At 36.3% G+C, this 23,843-nt stretch overlaps 4 protein-coding genes across 4 annotated transcripts; 2 read left to right on the top strand and 2 right to left on the bottom strand.

Moving 5' to 3' along the window:
- Nucleotides 1–201: 201 nt before the first annotated feature.
- On the bottom strand, nt 202–10,036 carry LOC108826300 (protein CHROMATIN REMODELING 4). Its single transcript, XM_018599683.2, has 11 exons — nt 9,582–10,036; nt 8,606–9,050; nt 8,397–8,498; nt 7,607–8,287; nt 6,940–7,035; nt 4,238–6,850; nt 3,796–3,953; nt 3,541–3,655; nt 3,368–3,444; nt 2,508–3,039; nt 202–2,415 (listed from the first exon to the last, which is right to left on the bottom strand). Exons 2-11 carry the CDS (start codon nt 8,948–8,950, stop codon nt 445–447), a joined length of 6,690 nt encoding a protein of 2,229 aa, XP_018455185.1. The 5' UTR covers nt 8,951–9,050; nt 9,582–10,036; the 3' UTR covers nt 202–444.
- A 6,327-nt stretch (nt 10,037–16,363) lies between these two features.
- LOC108825346 (ankyrin repeat-containing protein At5g02620) lies at nt 16,364–19,605 on the bottom strand. Its single transcript, XM_018598646.2, has 5 exons — nt 19,313–19,605; nt 18,491–19,155; nt 18,164–18,313; nt 17,555–17,994; nt 16,364–17,214 (listed from the first exon to the last, which is right to left on the bottom strand). The coding sequence occupies exons 2-5, from the start codon at nt 19,116–19,118 to the stop codon at nt 16,597–16,599; spliced, it is 1,836 nt and encodes a 611-aa protein (XP_018454148.1). The 5' UTR covers nt 19,119–19,155; nt 19,313–19,605; the 3' UTR covers nt 16,364–16,596.
- A 328-nt stretch (nt 19,606–19,933) lies between these two features.
- LOC108826299 (nucleoside diphosphate kinase 1) lies at nt 19,934–20,799 on the top strand. The gene is made up of 3 exons (XM_018599682.2): nt 19,934–20,083; nt 20,176–20,224; nt 20,314–20,799. The coding sequence occupies exons 1-3, from the start codon at nt 20,033–20,035 to the stop codon at nt 20,658–20,660; spliced, it is 447 nt and encodes a 148-aa protein (XP_018455184.1). The 5' UTR covers nt 19,934–20,032; the 3' UTR covers nt 20,661–20,799.
- A 142-nt stretch (nt 20,800–20,941) lies between these two features.
- On the top strand, nt 20,942–22,345 carry LOC108826297 (vesicle-associated protein 1-4). Its single transcript, XM_056995078.1, has one exon. It carries the CDS (start codon nt 21,577–21,579, stop codon nt 22,117–22,119), a length of 543 nt encoding a protein of 180 aa, XP_056851058.1. The 5' UTR covers nt 20,942–21,576; the 3' UTR covers nt 22,120–22,345.
- The last annotated feature ends 1,498 nt before the right edge of the window (nt 22,346–23,843 follow it).

Below are 23,843 nucleotides of genomic sequence, written 5' to 3'. Positions count from 1 at the left end.
ACCCTAAACTAAACGCAAACAAGGAGAAGAAGAGTCAAGTCGTTGAACATGGCCAGAGGTAAATTGGTAATTCTGAGACCAATGATATTTATGAACATAACTTTAGCTGGACCCGACCCTGATATGTAAAAATACCCAGAAGTAAGAAGGCTTTTCTAACTGAAGCATTATAGTAAGCATTACAATCTACATTATCTGGTATTACACAATCCAAACCAACTAGTTAGATCATTAAAATAGGCTTCGTCATTCTCTTACACAAGTTTTACAAATCAAGAAGAATTTAAAAAGATAAAAATGGTGAAAGTCCCAGTACATATACTGCTTCTTCACTGAGTTGCGTCATACCTACAAAACTTAATAGCCATATAGTACCCATTTTGATCGCAAGGACCTAAACAAAAGCAACACTGGTATATTTTCAATGCAATTCGATTGTAGACTTCAATCGTCACCTGGAGAAATGTCAATCACCATCTTTACGGATTCTCCTTTATCTTCTTGTTCTGTGTCCATGTTTGGAGTTTCAGCCTCTGTGGGCTCACATTGCTTGTTTGAGGCATTCTCAGACTGTTGTTCCTCTTGCTTCGCATCCAAATGCTTATCGTCTGAATGAATCATAAGTTGATCAGCCTCATTTTTCTCACAGGTTTCTAAATCTGAGTCTCCATCCTCGTTGGTAGATTTTGGTTCAGAGATTTTGCTCTCTGGCGATACAGATCTTGTCGTACCAGTGACTTCCTCTAGACTTGGCTTTGGTGCTTCAGATGGTTCTGCTGCTACCACAGAATCTTCTTGAAGAGATGGAACTATGATTGGCTCGGAGGACGATGGTTCTGTGATGTTTTGTTTGTGATGTGGTACATTGGCTTGAGAGGACCCAGAAGGTTCACCTGATAGTGATGGTGGAAGTAAAAGAGGAGTCGAGGATATTGGTGGATTGCCTTGAGAGCTGCTTTCTGCTACATTGTGGCTGCTACTAGCAATGTCTGTAGTCATTTGGCTTGATGGACGTGATTTACGTTTCTTTTTCTTTCGCAGACTGTGTCTTGGATCTCTGGGAACAGGAGGTGGCGGCTCTGGTATCACAAACGGTGGAATGGTAGTAGAATCTTTACCGTATAAAACTCGGACTGATTGAGCTATAGCTGACACGGTTGGAGGTAAAGCGGGTGGTTCAGGTGACTTTGCAGCGGGAACAGTCACAGCATCCCGTAACCAATGAGGTAACTTGTTCTCTGAAGAGCTATTTCCTACGAATACGTCTTTCCCCATCGGATTGGGGAGATTCATCACTCGGTTTGGATCAAGGAGAGATGGATTGGCTGATCTTCCCAAGAACACATTGTTGCTTGAATCAAGCATTGGAGGTAACTGCATATCTAGAAACAAAGGCAGTTTCCCTCGCTTAATGGCATCCCGTCTTTCATCCGCACTCTGTGTGTTTAAGGAGCTTAAACCATCCAAACACAGCGAACCTAAGTTTCCCATTCCAAGAGAGTTGAGTGGAAAAGGCTTGTCGCTGGGAGTATTTGATGGTCCAGCAGAAGGATCACCAGAATGGTCCAGAGGAGGAAAAGGCTCACTTCGCATTCCCAAGTGATTAGAGGGCTCAAACAACGGAAGGGTAGATGCTAGATCGTTGAATCCGAGCTTTATGTCTGTGAGGTGGGACTGGAACCTTGGAGGAGTAGCATATCTAGTTCCATGTAAAGCCCGATTCATTATACCTTGAGGAAGACCAGGAAACAGAGGAGATTTGGTGGACTTATCTGTCCTGCTTGACTTAGATGGAAGAGAAGAAAGACTATCCAAGAATTTACGCTGCTCTTCTTCCCACCTCGCTGCCAAGTATTCTGGAGATTTGAATCTGGAAAATTTTAGCCTTGGATCTCTAAGAATTGTCTCCCAGTTTCCATACCCATGTCTGCGAATCCCAATCCAGAGAGAATCTAGTTCATCCTCAGACCATGCGTCTACTCTTGTTTTCTTTTTCTGCAAGTGCCCAAGTCCAGAGCCTGTTCTCAACATAATGTTCTCAAGAACCTTTCGATGGTTCTCCGGAATAGACGAAAGAGCTGATGAAAACTGATCCAAACCCAGAGGCGGTAACTCCTCTTGTTGGCTGAACACAGGTGGTGGGTCCACAGGAGGGACTTTCATATTTGGTAGATACGGCATTGGTGGCATGGAAAATAGGTCTTGCATAGAATGACCACTGCCTTCAAATCTTTTCCTCAGCGAAAGATTGGCCATGATTTCCTGATGCGAAGTTCCCGTGTTTCTCGGCTGAAATGGATATCGAGGAAGTAGTTTATCATCAAATGGTAGGTTAAGTAGCGGAAACTTCTCCTGGAACTCAGCCAAAGCAGCACCAGAACTTCGGGGACGCTCAAAATCCCCTGCCGGGGGAAACTGCAATGTGCATATAAAATTTAACACAGATATAAGTACACGTTCATGTTTTATGCGTATGTGTATGGGAGGTAAAGGAGAGAGGGAAATACCGGACGAACTGGAAACCAACCATCCATATTACTAAGAGGCTGCTGAGAAGGTTCCTCTTTTACATTATGTGGTTTTAGTTTACCCATAGAAGGCTCCTGGTTGTTTACTTCCCTCTCAACCGAACCCGATCTTTGGGGTAGACTGAAAGGAAAATGAGGTCCTGTTATCTTCCTGTTCTGTCTACTACTTGGACGAGAATAATTTCTCCGGGAGGGTTCTGGTTGCGTTAAATTAGGAGCACACAGTCCAAGAACCGGCAGGTTGTTTGGGGGTAAAGATGGTGGACATTCTGCTCCATGGTGATGTTGACTTGGAAGATCTGGTGTAGGATCTGAAGAACCGTCTAGCCCTGGAGATCTGGCTTTCCTTTTCTGTGCATCACATTGTTGGCTATCGTCCAAGTCCATCATTATAGGGTTTTCTTCGTCCTGATTAGCTGCTTCAGTTACTTGATCCACATTTCCATTAGGAATTTCTTCAACAGCATTCCTATTTGCAAGCCGATTTTTTTGCCTTTCTCGCAGCTTTGTGCTGTTTTGCAGAAAACAAAGATACCGTTATTCCAGGTCTTGACAAAAGCATGAAAAGGAGTTACAGACTTCACTTCAGCAGCACTTAATATGACAAATCCAAATATCTTCTAAACAAATTATACACACAGATTGATACTGCTACACAATCTTATTTTATACTCTCGTCAGGAGAAATCACAATCATTAGTCTATGCAAAAATTATCTGGAAAGGAGAATAGGAGATAGGATTTTATCTAATACTTGCAAATCGAGCAAAATTTTGCAACTTCAGTATTATCAACCTAGCAAATGGCGAACAACCAATAGATTTAGAACTTAAACTTACAACTTGTCTTTTAGGGCTCGGCCTGCAGGAGTATATTCCTTTTTAAGTTCTGGTTCTTTCTCATCTTCACCGCCATCCTGCAATAGTTATATGATAGGAAAACTGGTAACTGACATGGCAAAGGTATTCATAGCCACAAAAAGATGCTCTCGTCTGTAGAGTAAAACCGTTACCTCGACTACAGCTCCACTGGTATTTGGGGCATATGCTTCCCTGTATGAAACAGCCTTTCTCAAACGTTTTCCTCTACCAAGCGTTGCTTCTTCCTCGCTCTGATATCTCTTCCATCTACAAGTACAATTGTCCGTATGAAAATCAGCAAACAAGTAATAATTAGTGAAAGCAAGAACATATGCTGCGAATATCGTTAGACTGAAGCAATTAAAAATAGGTAGGTAGCTGAACTAAGAGTAAGAGGGAACTCGAACCTCATACGCAGAAGCCTGTCCCAGTCATTTTCTTCAGTAAAACTAACTACATCATCATCTTTCCTTTCTAAACTATGTTCATCAGTATCATCAGTCACCAGGGCAGGTGATTCCGCTCCAACTTGTTCTTCAGCTGTTTCCTCATTCCATTCCACAGGCTGTTTAAGAAGAAATACATAAACCATCGAGCGGAAGTAATGTAATTATCAATTTGGAGAAAAACATAAAGAATTCAACTATGTATCTTAAAGCAACCAAAAGTAATTTTCAGGTAAAACAATGGTTTATTTCAGTAAATCCTGTAAGGCCTGTTTTACTGTTCCTATTTAATCAGCTAAGCTTTCCTGTCCTACCAATTCAAAAGAAAATCTTGCATCTGGAAACCATATTGTAACATTGCATATCAACATGTCATTTAGCAAGACAAAACATGATTCCTCACCTTTACGGAGCCGAGCATATCATTCTCCAACTCGGTATCAGCGCCATCTGTGGAGGGTGATTGGATATTTGTCCGATCAAGCAGCTTCATTATTGCAGTCTCGTCCCAAACAATCTTCCCATTTCCATCTGTACATTTGTCCTGGTAAACATCTCCGAGGCCACCACCTTTTTTCCGGCTCTTGCTTTCTAAATCCATTATTACATCTAAGTTGCCATTACTTTCAGATGTATCTTTCTTGTTCGCACCAGCAGAGTCATTGAAAAGTTCTTCAGTCCCCCAACGCAGGATATCTTCAAATTCCTTCTGAGATCCGGACTTGTTTACAAATAGCTGATCGAGCATCAATTTCTTCTTGGCCAGCTGCAGAATGCGTTCTTCTACACTGGCACGGACGACAAGTCTATATACCAGAAGTTGTTTGGACTGTCCAATCCGATGAGCTCTATTCATGGCTTGAATATCAGCATGGGGGTTGAAATCAGAGTCATAGATAATGACAGTATCAGCTGTCGCCAGATTGATACCAAGACCACATGCACGTGTAGATAACAGAAAAACAAACCGATTTTTGTCTTGGTTGAAACGTGCAATAGCTGCTTGACGATCAGCAACAGCAACAGAACCATCCACCCTTTCAAATGTTTTAGGCCCAAATTCTACATTTAAGTAGTCCTCCAGAATGTCTAAAAGCTTTGTCATCTGTGAAAATATCAGAACTCTATGGCCTTCCTTATGAAGCACCTTGAGCATGGAGTGCAACAGAGTCAACTTGGCTGATGCTTTTATTCTCATATCATGAAGAAACTCCAAAGACCCGGACTCAGGCTCCGTACCTGGTATCAGATATGGGTGATTGCACACCTTTCTCAACTGCATCACTATGTTCAACATTGATTGTTGCGCTACCCCTTTCCCGATATTTCGTAATATCTGATAGTTCTTAGTTAACATTGCACGATAATACTCAGCCTGGATTGATGTCAACTCAACAGGGACCATCCTCTCTGTCTTTGGAGGAATATTCTGCATGGCATCCTTTTTAAGCCGTCGAAGCATATGAGGAGCAACAAGTTTCTTCAGTTCCTCTACTTTCTCAGCACTTGTCAGATCATGAAACTTCTCCTCAAAAGAAGACAAAGAAGGGAATGAAGATGGTTGCAAGAAGTTGAGCAGATTATACATCTCACCAATGTTATTTTGAAGAGGGGTCCCAGTCAAAAGTACACGGTGTTGAAAAGAGAATGTGTTGAGCAAGCTAAACAGCTTACTTTCTGAATTCTTTAGACGATGCCCTTCATCAACCACAAGAACTTCCCATGGAACTCCACGTAGATGAGATGAGTCGGCCAGAACCATTTCATAAGTAGTTAAAAGGACATTAAATTTGTAGGGCGTCATCTTCTTGGTCGTTCCAGTATTACACTTCGCATGCCACTCATACTCTCGAATTATGGCTCTGGCTTTTGCGCCTCCGTGATACTCCACAACATTAAGGAGTGGAGCCCAAAGAGAAAACTCGGATAGCCAGTTCGGCATTGTTGAAAGTGGAACCAAAACCAAAGAAGGTCTTGCAACTCCAAACTCAAAATAAAGTGAGGAGAGAAACGCACTGGCGGACACTGTTTTTCCAAGCCCCATCTCATCAGCAAGTATTACATTTTTCGATTTATGCCAGCATCTACGCAACCAATTCAAGGCCTCAAGCTGATGCGGAAACAAGGCGCCTCCCCTGAGTTCTGAAGGCTGTTCTGTGAGGGTAATGACTTCACTTTGCTGACCTTCACCTCTTGTCCTTGGGGAAATACCCTTACTTATATCCCTTTCCAATGTCTTCTGCTCATACTTCTGAAAGAGATCCATCAAATGGGGTGATTCCTTAAGAATAGGCTCCTCCAAGCTTTCCCATGTGCATTCATCATAAGCAAGACCAGTCCATTTAACATAAGCTTCTTGATAACCTTCTTTTGAAACCCGGAGAGCAATTATTCGCTGAGGCTGCTTCCATTTATCTTCACAGATATTTATAACAGCTGTTCCGTACTTTGATTTGTAGTTTTCTAGTTTTCTTCTAGCGAGACTTTTGAGGTCCGCCTCTGAAATCCAACTGTTATGGATATTAGATTTTCCCACCCATTTAACAAAAAACTCATACGAAACAGTTTCTCCAATAAGATCTGCAGCTTTAGCGGCAACAGGCTCCTCAACTTCTTCCCCTGCCACAGGGCTTTTTCCCCCCATTTCGTGACGTGCATCAACAGAGACAGGTGTGTCACTAGTTTTTTTATCTTCATTATCCACATGTTTACTCAATGTGGCATCAGAATTGTCTTCTAAAACCATATCTTCTTTCTCCTCAACCAAACACTCAGTACCTGCAGCAGATTCATCCATATCTCTATCCCTCAGACGTGAATTTCTGGAACTCTTAGCTGTCTCAGAAGAGGAATCTGTTATGTCCTCGGCAACCACCAATCCAGCATTTGTATCTTGCACTATGCTATCTCGCTGGTCATTATCTTGTAAATTAACAGAACATAAGTCATCTGAAAGAGCACCATACAGTAAGGTCTTATTAGGATCTTGGACTCGGCATCCTAAAACACGATCCACCTGATAGGAACCACAAACAAAAGGGAATCAAATATTACCAACCATGAGTAAGACAACAAGAAAATTTCTGATGGCAGTGACACTATTACCTGTAGATTTGCAGGAGGAAAAGAGTTTTTGTCATCCAAATAACTAGAAGATTTATCTGTGTCACGTATTGCACGACGTTCCTCCTTGGATAGCTTCTGCATTATCAACACATATTACTGGATAAGAACATATACTACGAAAAAGATGATACAAGATCGACTGCGAAGAAAGAATGTAGCCAATAAGACAATTAAACAAGGTTCGTTAGATATCTCAACTGTGTTTAATCTTGCTTTTAAGAATCTAATGAATCTACCACAAACTATTTCCAGTTGAAAGAGATGGGCATGTAGACTAAAAATATACCGATGTTAAAAATATTAACCAGAACAAAAATGTCACACTGATTAAAAAGAAACTAGAATAATTATTCACACCAGCACAATCTCCAAGACAGAACAGGAACACTATATGCAGTATTGACCAAAGAATCTTTACATTAATGCACAAGATACTCAACATTAAATATAGAATGTCAGGCAACAATTCTGAACTCGTAAACTTTATTAACGATATCTGATCTATGATCTCTAAAAATTTGATATCTTTTATGCTACAATACACTAGAGACAAACGCGTGGATGCAACATTTTACGGTTTCATATATTCCCCAATATAAACACAGAAAGAATGCCTACAGAACCTACGACAACTAAGTAGACATACCTTCACTTTCTCTGGTATTTCCACCTTGGACTGAGTTTGGGACAGAGATTTTAAAGTCACTCGATTTTTCTTTTTCTTCTTCTTCTTCGAAGAAGACTCCGATGTTTTGGTTTTCGGAGAACCCACTTTGGACAAACTTTTCTTTGTATGTTTCTTGTCAGCCTTGCACCCTTTAAGAGTCTCCCCATCATCAGGTTCACGCTTCCGTTTTTTCCTTTTACCTTTTCCAGTCTCTGCTTCAACAATCGTCTTGTCTACCACCACCTCACTATGTTCCACTGTCTCCATGGGTGCTTCCTGACTTTTTCCGGTATTTGACAGTTTAGATTCTGGGAGATCTTCGCAGGAAGGCGGATTTGCAGTGGGTATGACATATGAATCGGGTTGGTCATCCGCAGATACATGACCAAGCTCAGCAGAACACCCATCCATCACTTCTTTTCCTATGGATTTGCTCTCCCCAACCGAGATATTTTTCCCCTTCTCTGCAGATGGTTCTCCAGAAACAATAGAACTGCAGTATATCTGCGAAGCTCTCTCGCTCTTTGGCCTGTCTTGTGAATTTCTTTTAGAGGTTTTTGTTCTTGCCCGCTTTGAAATGGCATCTAGACGTGTGGTAGGCTTTAGCGCACTTCTGTCTTGGGAACACTTTGGGCAGATCCACTTGCCATTTGGAATCCGCTAGAGGGAAAGAGATAAGGAATAAGGATAAGTTTCCCAATTTGCGTATTGCGAATCTACGACTACCATTACGGAAGGACAACTGTAGAAACAAAAAAAATTGTTTTACCTTGAGAGGAGGAGTGAGGCATGCGGTATGATAGGTCCGAGGACAACTATCACAGCACAGCAAATCACCACCAAGGTCACAGATCACACATTCAAAATAATTCTGTAACCAGCAAAAAAAAAAAAAGAAGCCATTACTATAACAACAAGCATATATAAAACACAGAGAAAATTTGAAACAAAAACACTAGTAAGGGAAATTGAGGTTACCCCGTCATGTCCCTTCCTTTTAGAGGAGGTCCCTTCAGGAGTCAAATCATTGCTAGGCTGATGATTAGTTAGCTTATCAGAAGAAGTGTATTCCGGAGAACCAACAGCCAAAGAATTATTTTCAGGAAGGGACTGTCCCTTTCTTTTCGAAGTCCGTTCAGGAGCCGAACCAGCCTTGAGCTGATGCTTAGTTGGTTTATCAGAAGAAGTGCAGTCCGGAGAATCAATAATAGCCGCAGAAGTATCCCCTTTTTGGTCTAACAAATTCAGTATAGACGGAAGCTTTCTTCGTTTCTGCTTCATGACCCAATCTCTATCAATCATTTCACTGCCAGAATCTGTCATATTCTACTTCTGGTTTCATACCATCTGCCTGACACTGCAATGGACAGACCTTCATGTGTAAAATCACAACACCTACAGAAGTAATAACTTTGCTTCCACACTACAATTACAAAGAAAAAAACACAAGTAAGGTAAAATGTTAGTCTAAGATGAAGAGATACTGAATCAACAAGGATGTCAAACAGAGATAAAGAAGCTAAAATGATAAACGCAGTAAAGACGGTAGTGATAAATGATAACGCTTAACATATTTAACATACTCTCAATCAACGGGTCTTCATTAAACACAAAACCTAGTAACGAATCTATACATAGTTAAAAAACGATTTGATCCCTCACTTCCATTATTAATGTAAAAATACTTAATTACATTCCTCTACCTAGTGCTTCAAACAACAATGAAACTACTGCAAACCTCAAAACGGCAAATCACATTAAAGAGATCAAGTCAAGACCAAAATCACTCAAACACACAACGCGCGATGAGAGGAAAACAAGTCATGAGCATTCTGCAACAGACATTTGACACTAAACCATAAGGCTTCGTCGATGATAAACCCCAATTAACCTCACACAAAGAACAAATCGACATCGAGAATTGAAATCAACGAGAAGGAGAAAAAGAGCTTACGAATCTGAAATCGATTGGGGTGGAAATTAAGTTAAAACACTAAGTCTCGATGATCGAAGGACGAGAAATCCGAAGAACGGAGGCTAGGGATTGAAGGAAGTCACGGAGGAGAGATGAGGAAAGGGGGGCTCTTCTAGGGCACGGCCTCGACGATAGAAAGAGAGAGAGAGAGAGAGAAGTTGCGATACGAAAGGAAAGATAAAGACGCGACACGCGAAACGATAAATAAGTAGAGAGAGAGAAAAGTCTAGAGAGAGAGAGAGAGAAAGGGGGGCCAGATGATTCGGATTCGCCGGGCTCATAGGGGAACGGACTCTGACATGGCACGCACCTCACATGAGACACAACCGGAGACCTCACTGTGGCCTATCTACCCGCCACGTGTCCCCCTTTCCCTCTCGAGATTTTTTTTCTTTTTTTCTCTTTTGCTTTCTTCGCTTCTGTTTTGGTGTGGTGTGAGTGACTACTACTGTGCAATCGGTCTTCTAAGTAACCAGCCATGGATCTCTTTCCTTTCCTTTACTTTTTTTTTTTCCAAAGTTGTTCACTAGAGATCTTCAGTTTCTACTTTTGATGTTTTAGTGTGTTTTTTTAACTGTTTTCGGTTTGTTGCTTGTTTATGGTTAATTTCGTTTTTTCTAGAATACGACGAGCTTTATCTTTTATTTATTTATTTATTGATTAAATTTTAATTAAATAATGTTCAAAACGAAATCTTCTGTTTTTAAAACCGCCGCCGAAAACCATTCTGTAGAATCCTTTTAACTAAAACTCAAAAAAAAGAAAAGAAAAAGGAATCGTTGGTAATTTTCTTTTCTTGACGTCTTTGTTCTGGTGATAAAAAGAATTATTTAATGAGAAATGTAAAGTGGACCATCAGGTTTTTTGGGCTGAACTTAGGTTACCTGTGTTAGTTGACAGTCACTGGGGACCCGTTTTTGGCCTTTGAAAGTTAAAACTGTCCTGAAATATTTTTCTTATGCAGTGATTTTTATTTTGTCGGAAGAAGAAAACTAATTTTATCTTTTTAGAACTAGGGTGTTCTCTTTTGCATCCTAAGTATGAAAAACTTGTGACTAGGGCTGGACAAAAATCTCAAATCCAAAAAACCGCATCTAACTCAATCCGAAAAAAGTAGTACAAATTTGAATCGAAATTGATTAAGGTAATGATGGTTTGCAATTTTGCATAGTTTTAAAATTTTAGTTGTTTGGATTTTGATTTTAGTTTTTAGTTTCTAGTTTTTCTAGAGATTTTTAGTTTTTCAAAAAACTTGAATGATGACATTAGATTTTAGGTTTTGTTTTCCAAACTAAAATATTTTATAAATATAAAATTATCTTTTCGAAGCAGTTAAAATAAAAAAAAATTATTATCACTAAATAAATAAATTTTTATTTTTATTTTTTTAAATTATACAATAAAAATAATAGATAAATTTTTTAAAACTTTAATTTTGTATCTCTAGAACAATACACAATTAATAGATAATATTAAAAACAAACTGTAATTAGTTATATTTTTAAAATATGGTAAGTTGAAAAAAGAATATTCAATTCAAATATCAAAATATCTAAAATCTAAAGTACATTAAATTCTATAAAATAATAATTAAATTATATTTTTAAAAAATGGTAAGCTTTTTCTAAAGAAGATTGTCGACAAAAAAAAGATAGAATTTAAATAAAATGACTACTTAATAAATGTATAGTAGATATAACCAATAGTTTTAGTAAATTTTATCATAGATTTTATACTATAAAGTAATAATTATAAAACTAATTTACCTAAACAAAACTCCAATTACTTAAACTTTAAAAAGACTGTTATTGTGGAAATCGAAACTATGTAATCATCCATCATTTGTCATTCTGAATAATTTATAATTTTATTTTTATTTTATTTTTATTTTTAATACTTTATTCCATAGTTTAATTGATAACATATTTAAAAGATGTGGGAGTTGAGAGAAAAAAGATAAACATAGAAAAGAATATATAAGAGAAATTTTAAAATTTAAAATTCAAAAAAACTATTGTTGGCCAAAATATAAAAAAAAATTAGCTTTTGATTTTTGTGTAAAAATTAGATAGTTATTTTAAAAACTAATTTCACTACATTTTAAGGAATATTTTTTTCTAAAATCTTGATTAGCAAAACAGGTGGTCAAAACAAAAACAATAAACCATTTCAAAAACAAAAAACAATCAAGTTCTAAATATCCGAACGGGCTCAGAATTTTGGTATGTAGAAAACCAAAACTAAACCCGACCAGAACCGAAGTATTTTGGATATCCGAATGTCATGTGAATAGATTTATATATCTAAATATATTAATTATTTTAGATTTAATATATATTAAAAACATCCAAAATATATAAGATACTTTTAAATTTTCAAAATACTTAAAAATATATAAATATCTAAAATAACTAAAATTACTCAAACACCAAAAATACTTAAAATATCTAGTTTTTGCCTGGTACAGACTAGAAGTTCTAAGAAATTGTAAAATAAATTTTATACAATATTATTTTTTGAAAACATGATAAACCCATAAACTGATGAAAGTAAATAATTTTGAATCTTTTGATGAAACTGATGAAATAAATTATTACTAGATCTTGAATCCGTGCGACCGCACGGGTATTAATTTTCAGTTTTAGTTTTTATTTATTTATACTAAATAGTATATTTATAATATTTGATCATTTTATATTGACTAAGTTAGGGATGAGTATTTAGGTATCCACTCGAATTCGGTTAAAATCTATTCGGGTTTGAGATTTTTGAGTTTAAAAACTCTAGCTCTATTCGGGTATTTATAAGCTTTGGTTCCGATTTGATTTGGATCTTTACGGGTTTGATAACCCGTTTAAACTATTTTTAATTTTTTTAAATTTATATATATTTAAATATCGTTAAATCTAAAAATATATATATAACATGTAAATTTGAGTAATGTAAGCTAAAGTACGTAAATTAAAAATTAAAATAGGTTTAACTTGAATATTTGGATGAAGAATAAATATATATTTTAAGTTTTTTGGTGTTTTGATTATTGTTTATCTACTTTAGATGTTTACTTTTGACTATTTTTATATTTCAAATATTTTAAACAACTTAAAAAATAGCTTATATTTTGGATATTAACTCGAAAAATAGCTAACATATTGAAGTATATAAATATGATTTAAATACATTCGAATATCCGAAATATTTTGTTCGGATAAGGTTTAGTTATGGTTCTCTAAATACCAAAATGGTAAATCTGTTTGGATATTATCTAGTTTCGGTTCAAATTTGGTAATATTTTTTCGTTTAGATTTGTTCTATGAAGAGTTGATATTATAATTTCCATGAATTGTTTGTCCAATAAAAATATATTTTTTTTTGAATTTGACACTGATTTAATTGAGAAGTTAATGAAGTGTATTTAATTCAAATTTAATTTTTAAAAACACATTAATGTAAGTGGAAAAGACAAAGCATTAAAATAGGAAGTATTATTTAATTGTGTATTTAATTCAAATTTAATTTTGGAAAACACATTAATCAAAGTGGAAAAGACAGTATTAAAATATGAAATAATATTTAATGTCAGTGGCATGGAAGTGTAAATAAAACTGAAAACTAAGGGTTATTTTATATGGGTATTTCTCTTTTAATAATATAGATGATTAACCAAAAGAAAGTAAGTTGCATTAATATCCAGATTCACAATCAAAAATAGAAACAAAAAAAAAAAATACTCAAAGACATTATCCAAGTACACCATTGAATTTCCAGATGAGCGAACAAACCAGAGGCGTAATGTCTTCACATGTTGGAAACATTTCTAAGACCGCCAGCTCTCCTAATAGCTGTTTGTTTTTGCTGAAAAGTTCTCCCAAGAGTTCCTGGAGCTGAATTTTGCGGAGGGAATGTTGATTCAATTGATAGTGGAGAAGAGGGGAGTTGAGGGAAGCTGTCTTGTGTCAATTCATTTGCAGCTATATAGATATCTGATGCTGAATCTTCATATTCAATGAAATCATGTCCTTCATGAGCAGGGTATGGAATGTTTCCCCTGTCATGTTCTGAAATTGTTTCACTTAAAGTCAAATCATCTGAAATTATTACATAGCCATGTGATGTTGAATCTTCATATTGTGTGGAATCAGATTTTTCTGAAACAGGGCTTGGCATGCCTCTTCTTTCATGTTCTGAAATTGTGTTGCCTAGAGTAAATTCATCTGCGGTTACATAGCCTTGTGATGTTGAATCTTCACTTTCTGTGGTATCAGATTCTTCAGAACCGGGGCCTGAAATGTTTTCTTCAGAAGCAGGGCTTGGAATGTTTCCTCTGTCTTGTTCTGAAACTGTTTCACCTAAACTAGACTCATCTGCGAGTACATAACTCTGTGGTCTTGAGTCTTCAGCTAGTATGGAATCAGATCCTTCAAAACCGGGGCTTTGAATGCTACTTTTGTCTTGTTCTGAAATTTTTTCACCAGATGGTGACAAGTACAATTTGTCACTAAGAGAAATAACACTTATTAGACCTACCTGGGCGGTAGGACTGGATCCTTCTGATGTTGGTGAAGACGAGTCGGAATCAACAATTTGGATACTGCACCTCCTGGACATGGACATCGTGGTAGCATGACTGCAACAGAAAAAAGCAAGGAACCTTCGAAACAATGATGATCTACGTGATACTCTTCTGGAAGTCTTTCCTCCCGAAGGAAGAGATGGATCATGATCTGATGTGTTTTCTTCAAGAACTTCAACGATGGGAGCCAAGTCTCTCTCCATTCTTTAGCTTGTTCTGATTATTTTAAGAGTTGCCTTGCCTGTGTATAAATATAACTACATGGTTTATTTATTTAGTGACAGACAAAAAAAGAGACGAGAGAACATGGAAATTAGAGAAAACAAAAACAAAACAAAAAAATTGAACCAGTCCAGATGTCACAGCCACATCCATAATCAGGAACAAGTCTTGTATGACACCAAGTCTTAATAGACTTTTAACTTGGAGTCAAACATATTAGAGGTCAGAGCTTGAACATGAATGTGTTCAAGCGTCGAGTATTGAACATGTTGAGTGTTTCAACGGCAATCAAGATTCAAGTTTAAGAAGATTGAGCTAGTTAATTTGATGGTGTAGACCAGTTATGTAAATCTGTAAATCCTTACTCGGAGTGTGAGAGAGCTCAAGTCTTTGATCAATTGACAATTGGATTTGTTAGACTGAGTCTAATCCCAACAACGGTGGAGCATCCTTCGTTACTTCAGAATATCAACAACTACTATGCCTTCCTCCATCTAGACCATAGGCCAGAAGTGAACCAGTGCTCGAATTCTGGTCAGTGAGGGTTATAACATACAAGGCTTTCGGTCGTGACCAAATTTTTTGGGGTTAACCTTGGATAGGGTCCACCACCAGAAAGAAGGATGGCCTCCAGCAGCTGAAGCTTGCGGCCGAAGGCAATGGCAGCTAAAGTTTTTGTTTGAGGTTTTTTTTATGTCTTAAACTTTTAACATTTATTATATTTAAATTTGATAATTATTATATTTTTTCAAAATTATATTTTTGAAAATTAAGCTAAAATATAATTTATATACCATTTAATGAAATTGTGCTTCAATAAAACAAATAAGTACACACATGCCTTAAAATTTGGTGTATAAATTAAAAAAAAAAGTAATTTGATTTTTTTATCATTAATTTTTCTCATTGTAATATAATGTTTTTTGTTTTGTTTGGGAGACATACCTTTACTTTATCTTTTTTTTATCAAATAGTAAAATATTCATCTACCTCTAATTTTTATCCAAGACTTGCTTGTTTCTTCATCTTAATAATCTTCATTGATACTTCAACTTGACGAGGAGTCAAGGACGAACACGTCCGGGTAGCACTGCATTGCTATAGAAAAAAGCAAGGAACCTTCGAAACATTGATGCTCTACGTAATACATTGATGTATTTTTATTATTTTCATAAAGAATTTCAACGATGGGAGCAGAGCCGTGCTCACCCTCAAAGAAAAGAGGCAATTGCGCTAGGCCCCAAACTTTCTCATCTAGTTTTAGGGCCCCATTTATCACATTGACTTTTTTTTTTTTTACTAAATAAATTAATTGATAGAGAAAAAAAATGTAAATGAACTATTTTTTAACTAAAACAAATACCAAAATATGTTATTTTCTGTCTTTATAGGATGTTACTGTAAGTATTGGTATTCATCTTATACATGTGGTGGATTGTTTATATAGATATGTTATTGACGTTTGAGGAAATTATGTTCTTCATTAGCTTCAGTTCTGTTGCCTTCATGTTTATAATGTTTCAATCATTTTCTTTACTAGTTACCTATTAAATTACTAATTGTGTTTCATAAATTATTTGACGTAATAATCTATATATAGCTACCGTAAAAATACAAAATCTTGTATATATATAAACTAATCTATTAAAAAAATTTCTTTGTAAAAATAGAAAATGATTAGTATGAAGTTGTAAAATTTAATCTGTATAATTTTTTTAAAATATCATAAAGGCAATTTTATTTTATCGTAATGTACATAATTTTCTTACTACATAATTTTTTTTTCTAGCAAAAGATTTTTTTGAAACATTTTCTTTTTGCCTTAGGCCCCATAGAACCTTCGCACGGCACTGGATGGGAGCCAAGTCACTTTCCATTCTTTAGCTTGTTCTGACTTTGTTAAAAGTTTTGCCGTCCATGGACGAGTATGAGTATAACAACATGATTTATTTATTAGAGACAAGAGAAGATGGAAACTACGTCTTTATAACATGGAAATTACGTCCAAGAGAAAAAAAAACAAAACAGCAAAATGAATCAGTCAAGATGCAATATTCATAACCAGGATTTATCAAAAAAAAAAATATATTCATAACCAGGACCACGTGACCACGTCTTAATAGACTTTTACCTTGAAATTAAAATGTGAAATTCTAGAAAGCTCAGGTGCCCTTTCAAGGAAAGTAAAGGCAAGACCGTTCAAAGATACAATCTCCGGCTTTGTGACTGAAATAGGTACTTGGACCAATAGGCGGAGCGAAGAGTGTCGAACCAAAGCTTAACGTGAAGCAGAGCAAATGACAGAGAGATGATGAAAGCAAGGGAGATGAGGAGGGTTAGGTTCCATGCAAAACTCCAGTCTGGGATCAAGAACAGTGTAGCACTGAAGGATATGACCATGCTGTTTATGGACACAAATAACGCTAACAGCCCTAACATCAGTCTCGAGGGTAGCGAAACCAGAAAATCATCTTCAGCGTACCTTGAAGTGAGGATGGAGAGGAAAATCACTATGGAAATTGACGAAGTAAAAAGAGCAACTGCATCTGACAATAGGAAAACATTGAACCACAGCTTATTCTTAAAGGTGGGGAACCCGGTTGTGTCATTAAGTCCGCCTGGTACTGTAAAAGGCGCGGCAAAAACCACAGTGGCTATCAAAGTTGAGACGAGCATGCAAGAGGTTGCAGTATCTTTCATCCATTTCTCTCCTTCTTTTTGCAATTCTTTGTGTTGCTCTGTAAAGAGGTCTTGTGCCACTTCTCCTTTGCTATTTTTGGCCTTGATGTATGAATGAGGGACAATCTTTTTCACAGCCTACAATGCAAGACAGAAGAAACATTTGTTAGTTTTGTAAGATACACATCTACTAAACCACCAAAGTGTTGCTTTAGATACTTTCGGTTGGATTTCTCGTAAATCTTAGAACCCTGTAATTACATACACATATATAATATATACATACACACATATGTGTTTTTAGAACCCAAGAACAAGAATCCTCCATTGGAAGTGTTTTTATGTCCGGAGTTCAAACTACCTTTGGGACAGGGGGTTATTCTTTAAATAGGAATATCTAAATACTGACTTCGGACCTAGGGGAGATTACGGGCCTAAGGCCAAACAAACTAAAAAAGATACACAAAGGCAATCTTACCTTGAACCATAAAAGTTCTCTTTGCATTTGAAGTGCTGCCCCGGACACTATCTGCAAACGACCAGGAGGAGGCAAGCTAGCTACGAGATGCAACATATTGTTTCTAGTTGAAACTTCCTTATATGCCGCTATCAAATCCTTGATTGAACCAAGTTCGTAAATGATATTAAAGATGCTTTCATGACGGTTTAGTGCAGCAACGTGAAACAGGCTCTGGTTCTTCTCATCCACTTTCCATAGAAGATCAGGATACGCACGGATTAGAATCACTAGAAACTCGACGTTCCCTGATGACGCAGCATCGAAGAGTAACCTCGTTGGTGTCCTAAGTAATTCTGAAACTCTGGGCTCAGGTTCCCTCACAACTAATTTCCACATACGCTCAACCAGTTGATGAGCTAAAGCCATCATTTTATCCTCAAAGTAGAAACCTTCAAAAACTAGATAAAAAAAAATGTGAGCAGTTCAAAAAAAGTTTGTGTGATTAGTCTGGACCCATTTATGTGGGGTCAAGATATCTCTGTATAATAAAAAAAAAAGAGTATGTGTGATATTTCTTGTACTAAATGTCTTTATACCGGCAGGGGTATTACAAATTTATGTACTTACTGGAATTTGCTAGTCTCTTAAAGATATTGAGCTGTCTCTCACGGCCAATTGCTGTAGGTTTCCGGGCCATTAAGTGCAAAGCAATCTCTCCACTACTATTTTGTGAAGTGGCTAACTCCTTCTTCCACTCAAACATCCTCAGAGCAACATCTGTTTAAGAGGGGTCTCACATGTGTCATATCTCTCACAGGACAGTAAAAGAGGTTTAGAAACAAATATCTTCACATACTAATATACTATTAGCCTAATACTGCATGATACAAATATCTTCAAAAAAAGTCAAAAGAGTATAAATCAACACAATGAGAAACAAAAAAAAATAGATACCATAGATATCAGCTCCTATGATGGCATGAAAGAGATCAACAAGCTCGGAAGCACCTAGGCTTCCAAAGTCTGTCTTGTCGTAAAGGTACAAAACCATCTCCCTATGTCCAAATAAAGCAGCCATGTAAAGTGGAGTCACTCTCCCATTGCCTCGAATCATTGGAAGATCTTCATTTTTATCGACCATCATTTCAGCAATCTTCTTAGTTCCCGAGGCAGCAGCGAAACAGATCGCTGTGTTGTCATCTTTGTTCTTCAGGGCCAGATCACTTTTACTCATTTCTGCAAGAAGATGTTTCACAAATGTCTTGTGCTTTGTAGCAGCGGCAATGTGAAGAGTCGTCTCCTGATTACGGGTAACTGCTGCACGTACAATATCGTTGTTCTGATCAATTATTACCTTGGCATCTTTCCATTTACCTTTCAGAGCAGCTTGATACAGAGGAACACAGAGATCCAGATATTCCTTTCTTCCTGGGATGAAAATTTGACTGGGTGATGATGTGTTTGGTAGTGCAATATCCACTCTCACAGCTTCCTGAACATTCGTTGTTATAGGTTCAGTTGAGTCACCTGGACCTGGTCCTTCAATGTCTTGAGAAGGTTCGCTTCTTTCCAAATTGTTCATCTCTAATGGCCGAAGTCAGTAAGGATCTCCAAGTGTTCTGGCAGCAACCAAAAAAAAAAAAGAAGTCAACAAACTCACCAATCAAAAATCAGTCTCAAATTAGCCAAGTTAGAACATAGAATTCTTCAGCTCTGCATATTAATTGAGTGTGACAGAGCTAAAGATAAAATGTTAAATACTCACTGGCTACCTACCTTCAGAAACCGTCTCAGGCTATCTCCTCCAGTGTTGCTAAATAAGCTACTAAGTCAATAATGAGGAAGTGGGACGCTCGTTACATATATTGACACTGCAAAAAATTAATAAATCATACACTATAAAGGAATAATTCCATTCCACAACCTGGCGCATGCTAGCTGGCCTTTTCTTTGTGAATTTCTAAGAAAATAATATGACTCCAGAAAGATAATGTACGATGGAGTATAAAACCAGAAAGTAACCTATCAGAAAATCATGTCACGAGAACTAATCTAAAGCAATTAAATCCCATTTGAACTCAAAACATAACATCCTAGAGAAACCAATACAGGAAAAAACTACAGTTGTTTATCCTAGGGCTTCCACAAATTAGTTTTGCTATGAGTTTGCATTTTGATTGGTTATTTTCTTGATTACGTTTGAAAGCGCAAACATGTTAACATTTGCATTTTGATTGGTTATTTTCTTGATTACGTTTGAAAGCCCAAAAATGTTAAACGTTCTAGTTTCAAGTGAGGCTTGATGGGCCTTTAAATAAATAATTGACGAAGTTGTAGAAAATAAGCAAAAATCTTTAGGGCCCATCAGGCTGAAACCTCTACAGCGAGAGCGCATATTCTTGGCATTTAGGGTTCTTGATATATATATAAATCTCCTTCTTCTCTTCACAGCGTCTAGGTATCGCCGACGAGTTAACTGGTAACAAAGATCTCACAATGGAGCAAACTTTCATCATGATCAAGCCCGACGGCGTCCAGAGGGGCCTGGTACGTTTCTACTCACCTTCTTCATTGTTTTGTTGTCAAATCTCTGACTTTCCTCGCAAGTTTATTGATTATGTCTGCTCCATCATCTTCAGATCGGTGAAATCATCTGCAGATTCGAAAAGAAGGGTTTCACTTTGAAAGGTAAAATAGCTCTGCTTAGTAATGGAATAGATAATATATAAATGCTCTGTAGTTGATGATATCTGTTTTGATTGTTGGCATATCTTTAGGTCTAAAGATGATCACTGTGGACCGTTCTTTTGCTGAGAAACACTACCAAGACTTGTCTGCCAAGCCATTCTTCAACGGCCTTGTTGATTACATTATCTCTGGACCAGTCGTTGCTATGATCTGGGAGGGAAAGAATGTTGTCTTGACAGGAAGGAAGATTATTGGAGCGACCAACCCTGCTGCTTCTGAACCAGGAACCATCCGTGGGGATTATTCTATTGACATTGGTAGGAACGTGATCCATGGGAGTGACTCTGTGGAGAGTGCTAACAAGGAAGCTGCGTTGTGGTTCCCTGACGGACCTGTGAACTGGCAGAGCAGCCTTCATTCTTGGATCTACGAATGATTCTATCTCGTGTGGTTGTTTTGTTACCCTTTTTTTTCTTCCTTTGGTTATGAAACTCAAACATGATTCTGGCTTTGTTGCTTCTGCCTTCTTCTTTCATGGTAATCTAAGAAGACCGATCTTGCATCTTCGTTTTGAATTGAATCTCATTTTAGCTATGGCAATCTCAGTTTGCATTATTCACCACTCCTGTCTTCTATTTTCATACATTTTTATAAATTGACAGTATAGTTTTTCATCAGCAGTTGAATTAGTTTTTTAAATCCTAAAACACAGCTAAGAAAACCCATGAACTTGGTGGTTGTATATCTGCAACTCTAAAAAAATTGAATTTGGAACACTAGTTTCTTGTACCTAGGTGATAGATGGCAAAGGTTTTTTTTTTTTTTTTGAACAAGGCAAAAGGTTATATACTAATTAATTACATATATATATTCTTGTAATGTAAATGTAATGCAAATTATATTCTTGTAGCAGCAGTAGAAGAAGTTTTATAATTTCTTGTAACAGGAGAATCGCAAAGCTCCTTTAGCTAGCTTAACTAATTGTATCGTGTGTGATAGCAGCAATCTCAATAACACAAATGAGAAGTTAGATTTTTGGGCACTAATTGTTCGTTTGTTCCATCTGAATGAGCCTCCCTAGCAAATTAAACCAAGAAAACTAATTCACTTTAGTCTAAATAAGGTTTACAGAATCCACCAAAAAATCAGAATTTATATAGTACTAGTAAAATTCTATTCTGACTGTTTTTTGTGTATATGATTAGATGGATTAGTTAAAGTATCAAATTAAGGTCAACTTCATTAAATTACGGCCAATCATTAAACGGCATTGTTGTTATCAAAGCACGTTGTTGCCTTACTCTTTTTCTTTTACTCTGGCAAACAACTTCCTCAGAAGCCCACAATCCCCAATGGAGTTCTCCTTCTCCTCATATTCCGACATTATGGGAGTCTCCTACTCATTTTCATCTGAGATTATAAGACCGATCCCGCCGCAATATCAAGTGTTCATCAACTTTCGAGGAGAGCTGCGTAGATTTGTAAAAGTTCTTGTTGATGACCTAAAGGAAGAGCTGGTCAACGTCTTCGTGGATGAAGATGCGGTGAGAGGCGAGGATCTTGAGACTCTCTTTGCTGAGATCGAGAAGTCAAGAATTGCGGTGACGATCTTCTCGGAGAGGTACACGGAGTCAAAATGGTGCTTAAATGAGCTGGTTAAGATCAACGAATGCATGGATAAAGGCAAACTTGATGTGTTTCCTGTCTTCTTCAACGTGAAAGCTGAAGATGTGAAGAAACTGGAAGGAAACTTTGGAGAAAATTTCCGGACAACATCTAGCAGAGACAAGAAAAGGACGAACAAATGGAAAAAAGCGTTAACGTCTGTTTCAGGAAAGTTTGGTCTGTCGTCACAAATCAGGTTTTCATTGTCTTGTCCCTTTCCTCTGTTTTGAGTAAGTCTGGACAGGTATCGATTCGGTTCGGTTCAGTTATTTTGGATATCGGGTAATTTGGATAATGGACTAGAAGATCCATTTACTATTTGATTTATTTTTAGTTCGGTTCGGGTAGTTTCGGGTTTGGTTCGGTTTGGATAGTAAAAATAGAAACTGAAAAATACTCAGAAAATAATTCGATTCTGGTTCGGTTATTTCGGGTAGTTCGGATAGTTTTGGTTAATATCAGGTTTACTAGGTAAAATATCAAATAATTAGGATAATTATGATAAAAATCTTGGATATTTTGGATTATTTTGGATATTTCAGATAAAAATATCTGGATACTTTCGGGTAATTCGGATACTTCGTAATAATTTAGTTTTCTTAAAATATTTTGGATACTTTTAATATATTTTTAAATTATAAATATATATAGTTATGTTATATGTATATATACTTAATATTTTATATATTCGATCACCCGTTCAGTTTTCAGATTGATTCCGGTTTGGTTCGGTTATTTAGATATAGAAGCATTCGAGTATTTGAAAGTTTCTGTCCGATTTCGGGCATTTCGGTTTGGTTCTTCGATTCCGATTTTTTTGTCCCGTCCTTGTTTCAAGACTTTGCTCTGTAGTTTTAGGTGAGAAGAAGAAATGTTACTTACAAAAAGAGGAAAAATACATATTGTTGCTTACAGATCACGTAACCAATTATCATAAATTCTAACTAATATCATAGTTTTATGTAGTATCATTATCTAATAATGCAAACTTTTATATTTCTAATTATACCATAAATAAATTGCTAAAAGACTATACAATTAGGTAGGCTTGAGCAAAAAAATCCAAAATTCAAGATCTAAACTGTATTCGAACCGAAAGACCTGATCCATATTTGAATGAATAACATAGTAAAATTTATCCAAACTTGAAATGTTGTTAATCGAATCTTTTATACACTTCAAACCCCAAAAATCTTAAAACATAAAAAACTCCAAAGAACTTAATACAAAGATAATCACCGAAATAAGTATTCAAACTTATCAAATACCTCAAATACGCAATTCTATGTTTATTTTAATATCTAAAAATATTCGAACCAAAACCAAAATAAGATAAATCCAAAAGAAGTATGGATAAAATAGGTTCTTACAGGAGTTAGCTGAAAAATCGAAATGAGTAACACCACCTACAATAAGGGAGTGTTTTCTTAGTTTAATGTGTGTTGTTAAATTGATTTTAAAAGTTTAGCTAAAAACTAATCGATACAAATAACCATTTAGCAAAAATAAAAAACTAATTGATATAATGCACTTAAATATTTAAAATAAGAAAATATGAAAATATGAAAATAATAATAATGAAAACATCATGAAACTCACTATTCAAAAAAAAAATTCCAAAACCCTATTTACTTTTTTCTTCAAAAATAATTAGTAAATCCTTAAACGTTTAAGAATCCCTCCTAGTGAAGAAATTTTTCTTCAATATGTATTAATTGTTTCAAGAATAGTAAAACATATTTATTAAAATGAAAAACAAATATCTATAAAACTCAATTCATTATGAATTTATGTTTAGTTAAAAGGGATTTTAACTGAGGAGGATAAAGAACAATTTTACTAGTCAATTGATGAAGTTGTTAGTTCTTTAGTTTAAGCATTTTGGCTACAACCCATATTTTATTGCTATTTTAAAGGCGACAACATAAACCAAATGATTATTGATCTTTGTCAC

Source organism: Raphanus sativus, chromosome 9 (genome assembly GCF_000801105.2).
Source record: "Raphanus sativus cultivar WK10039 chromosome 9, ASM80110v3, whole genome shotgun sequence".
NCBI lineage: Eukaryota > Viridiplantae > Streptophyta > Magnoliopsida > Brassicales > Brassicaceae > Raphanus > Raphanus sativus.
Note: the sequence above shows the minus strand (reverse complement) of the source record. Positions and strands in the feature narration are given on the sequence as shown.

What these genes read in the sequence shown, in the direction of transcription:
- LOC108826300 (XM_018599683.2), bottom strand. Translation starts at nt 8,950, where the DNA reads ATGACAGATTCTGGCAGTGAAATGATTGATAGAGATTGGGTCATGAAG. An exon ending in GCCTCACTCCTCCTCTCAAG is followed by an intron (nt 8,288 to 8,396) that starts GTAAAACAATTT and finishes CTTTCCCTCTAG; the next exon opens with CGGATTCCAAATGGCAAGTG. An exon ending in GTTGGTTTCCAGTTCGTCCG is followed by an intron (nt 2,416 to 2,507) that starts GTATTTCCCTCT and finishes TGCACATTGCAG; the next exon opens with TTTCCCCCGGCAGGGGATTT.
- LOC108825346 (XM_018598646.2), bottom strand. Translation starts at nt 19,118, where the DNA reads ATGAACAATTTGGAAAGAAGCGAACCTTCTCAAGACATTGAAGGACCA. An exon ending in CATAGGAGCTGATATCTATG is followed by an intron (nt 18,314 to 18,490) that starts GTATCTATTTTT and finishes CCTCTTAAACAG; the next exon opens with ATGTTGCTCTGAGGATGTTT. An exon ending in TAAGAGACTAGCAAATTCCA is followed by an intron (nt 17,995 to 18,163) that starts GTAAGTACATAA and finishes TTTTTTATCTAG; the next exon opens with TTTTTGAAGGTTTCTACTTT.
- LOC108826299 (XM_018599682.2), top strand. Translation starts at nt 20,033, where the DNA reads ATGGAGCAAACTTTCATCATGATCAAGCCCGACGGCGTCCAGAGGGGC. An exon ending in ACGGCGTCCAGAGGGGCCTG is followed by an intron (nt 20,084 to 20,175) that starts GTACGTTTCTAC and finishes CATCATCTTCAG; the next exon opens with ATCGGTGAAATCATCTGCAG. An exon ending in GAAGGGTTTCACTTTGAAAG is followed by an intron (nt 20,225 to 20,313) that starts GTAAAATAGCTC and finishes GCATATCTTTAG; the next exon opens with GTCTAAAGATGATCACTGTG.
- LOC108826297 (XM_056995078.1), top strand. Translation starts at nt 21,577, where the DNA reads ATGGAGTTCTCCTTCTCCTCATATTCCGACATTATGGGAGTCTCCTAC.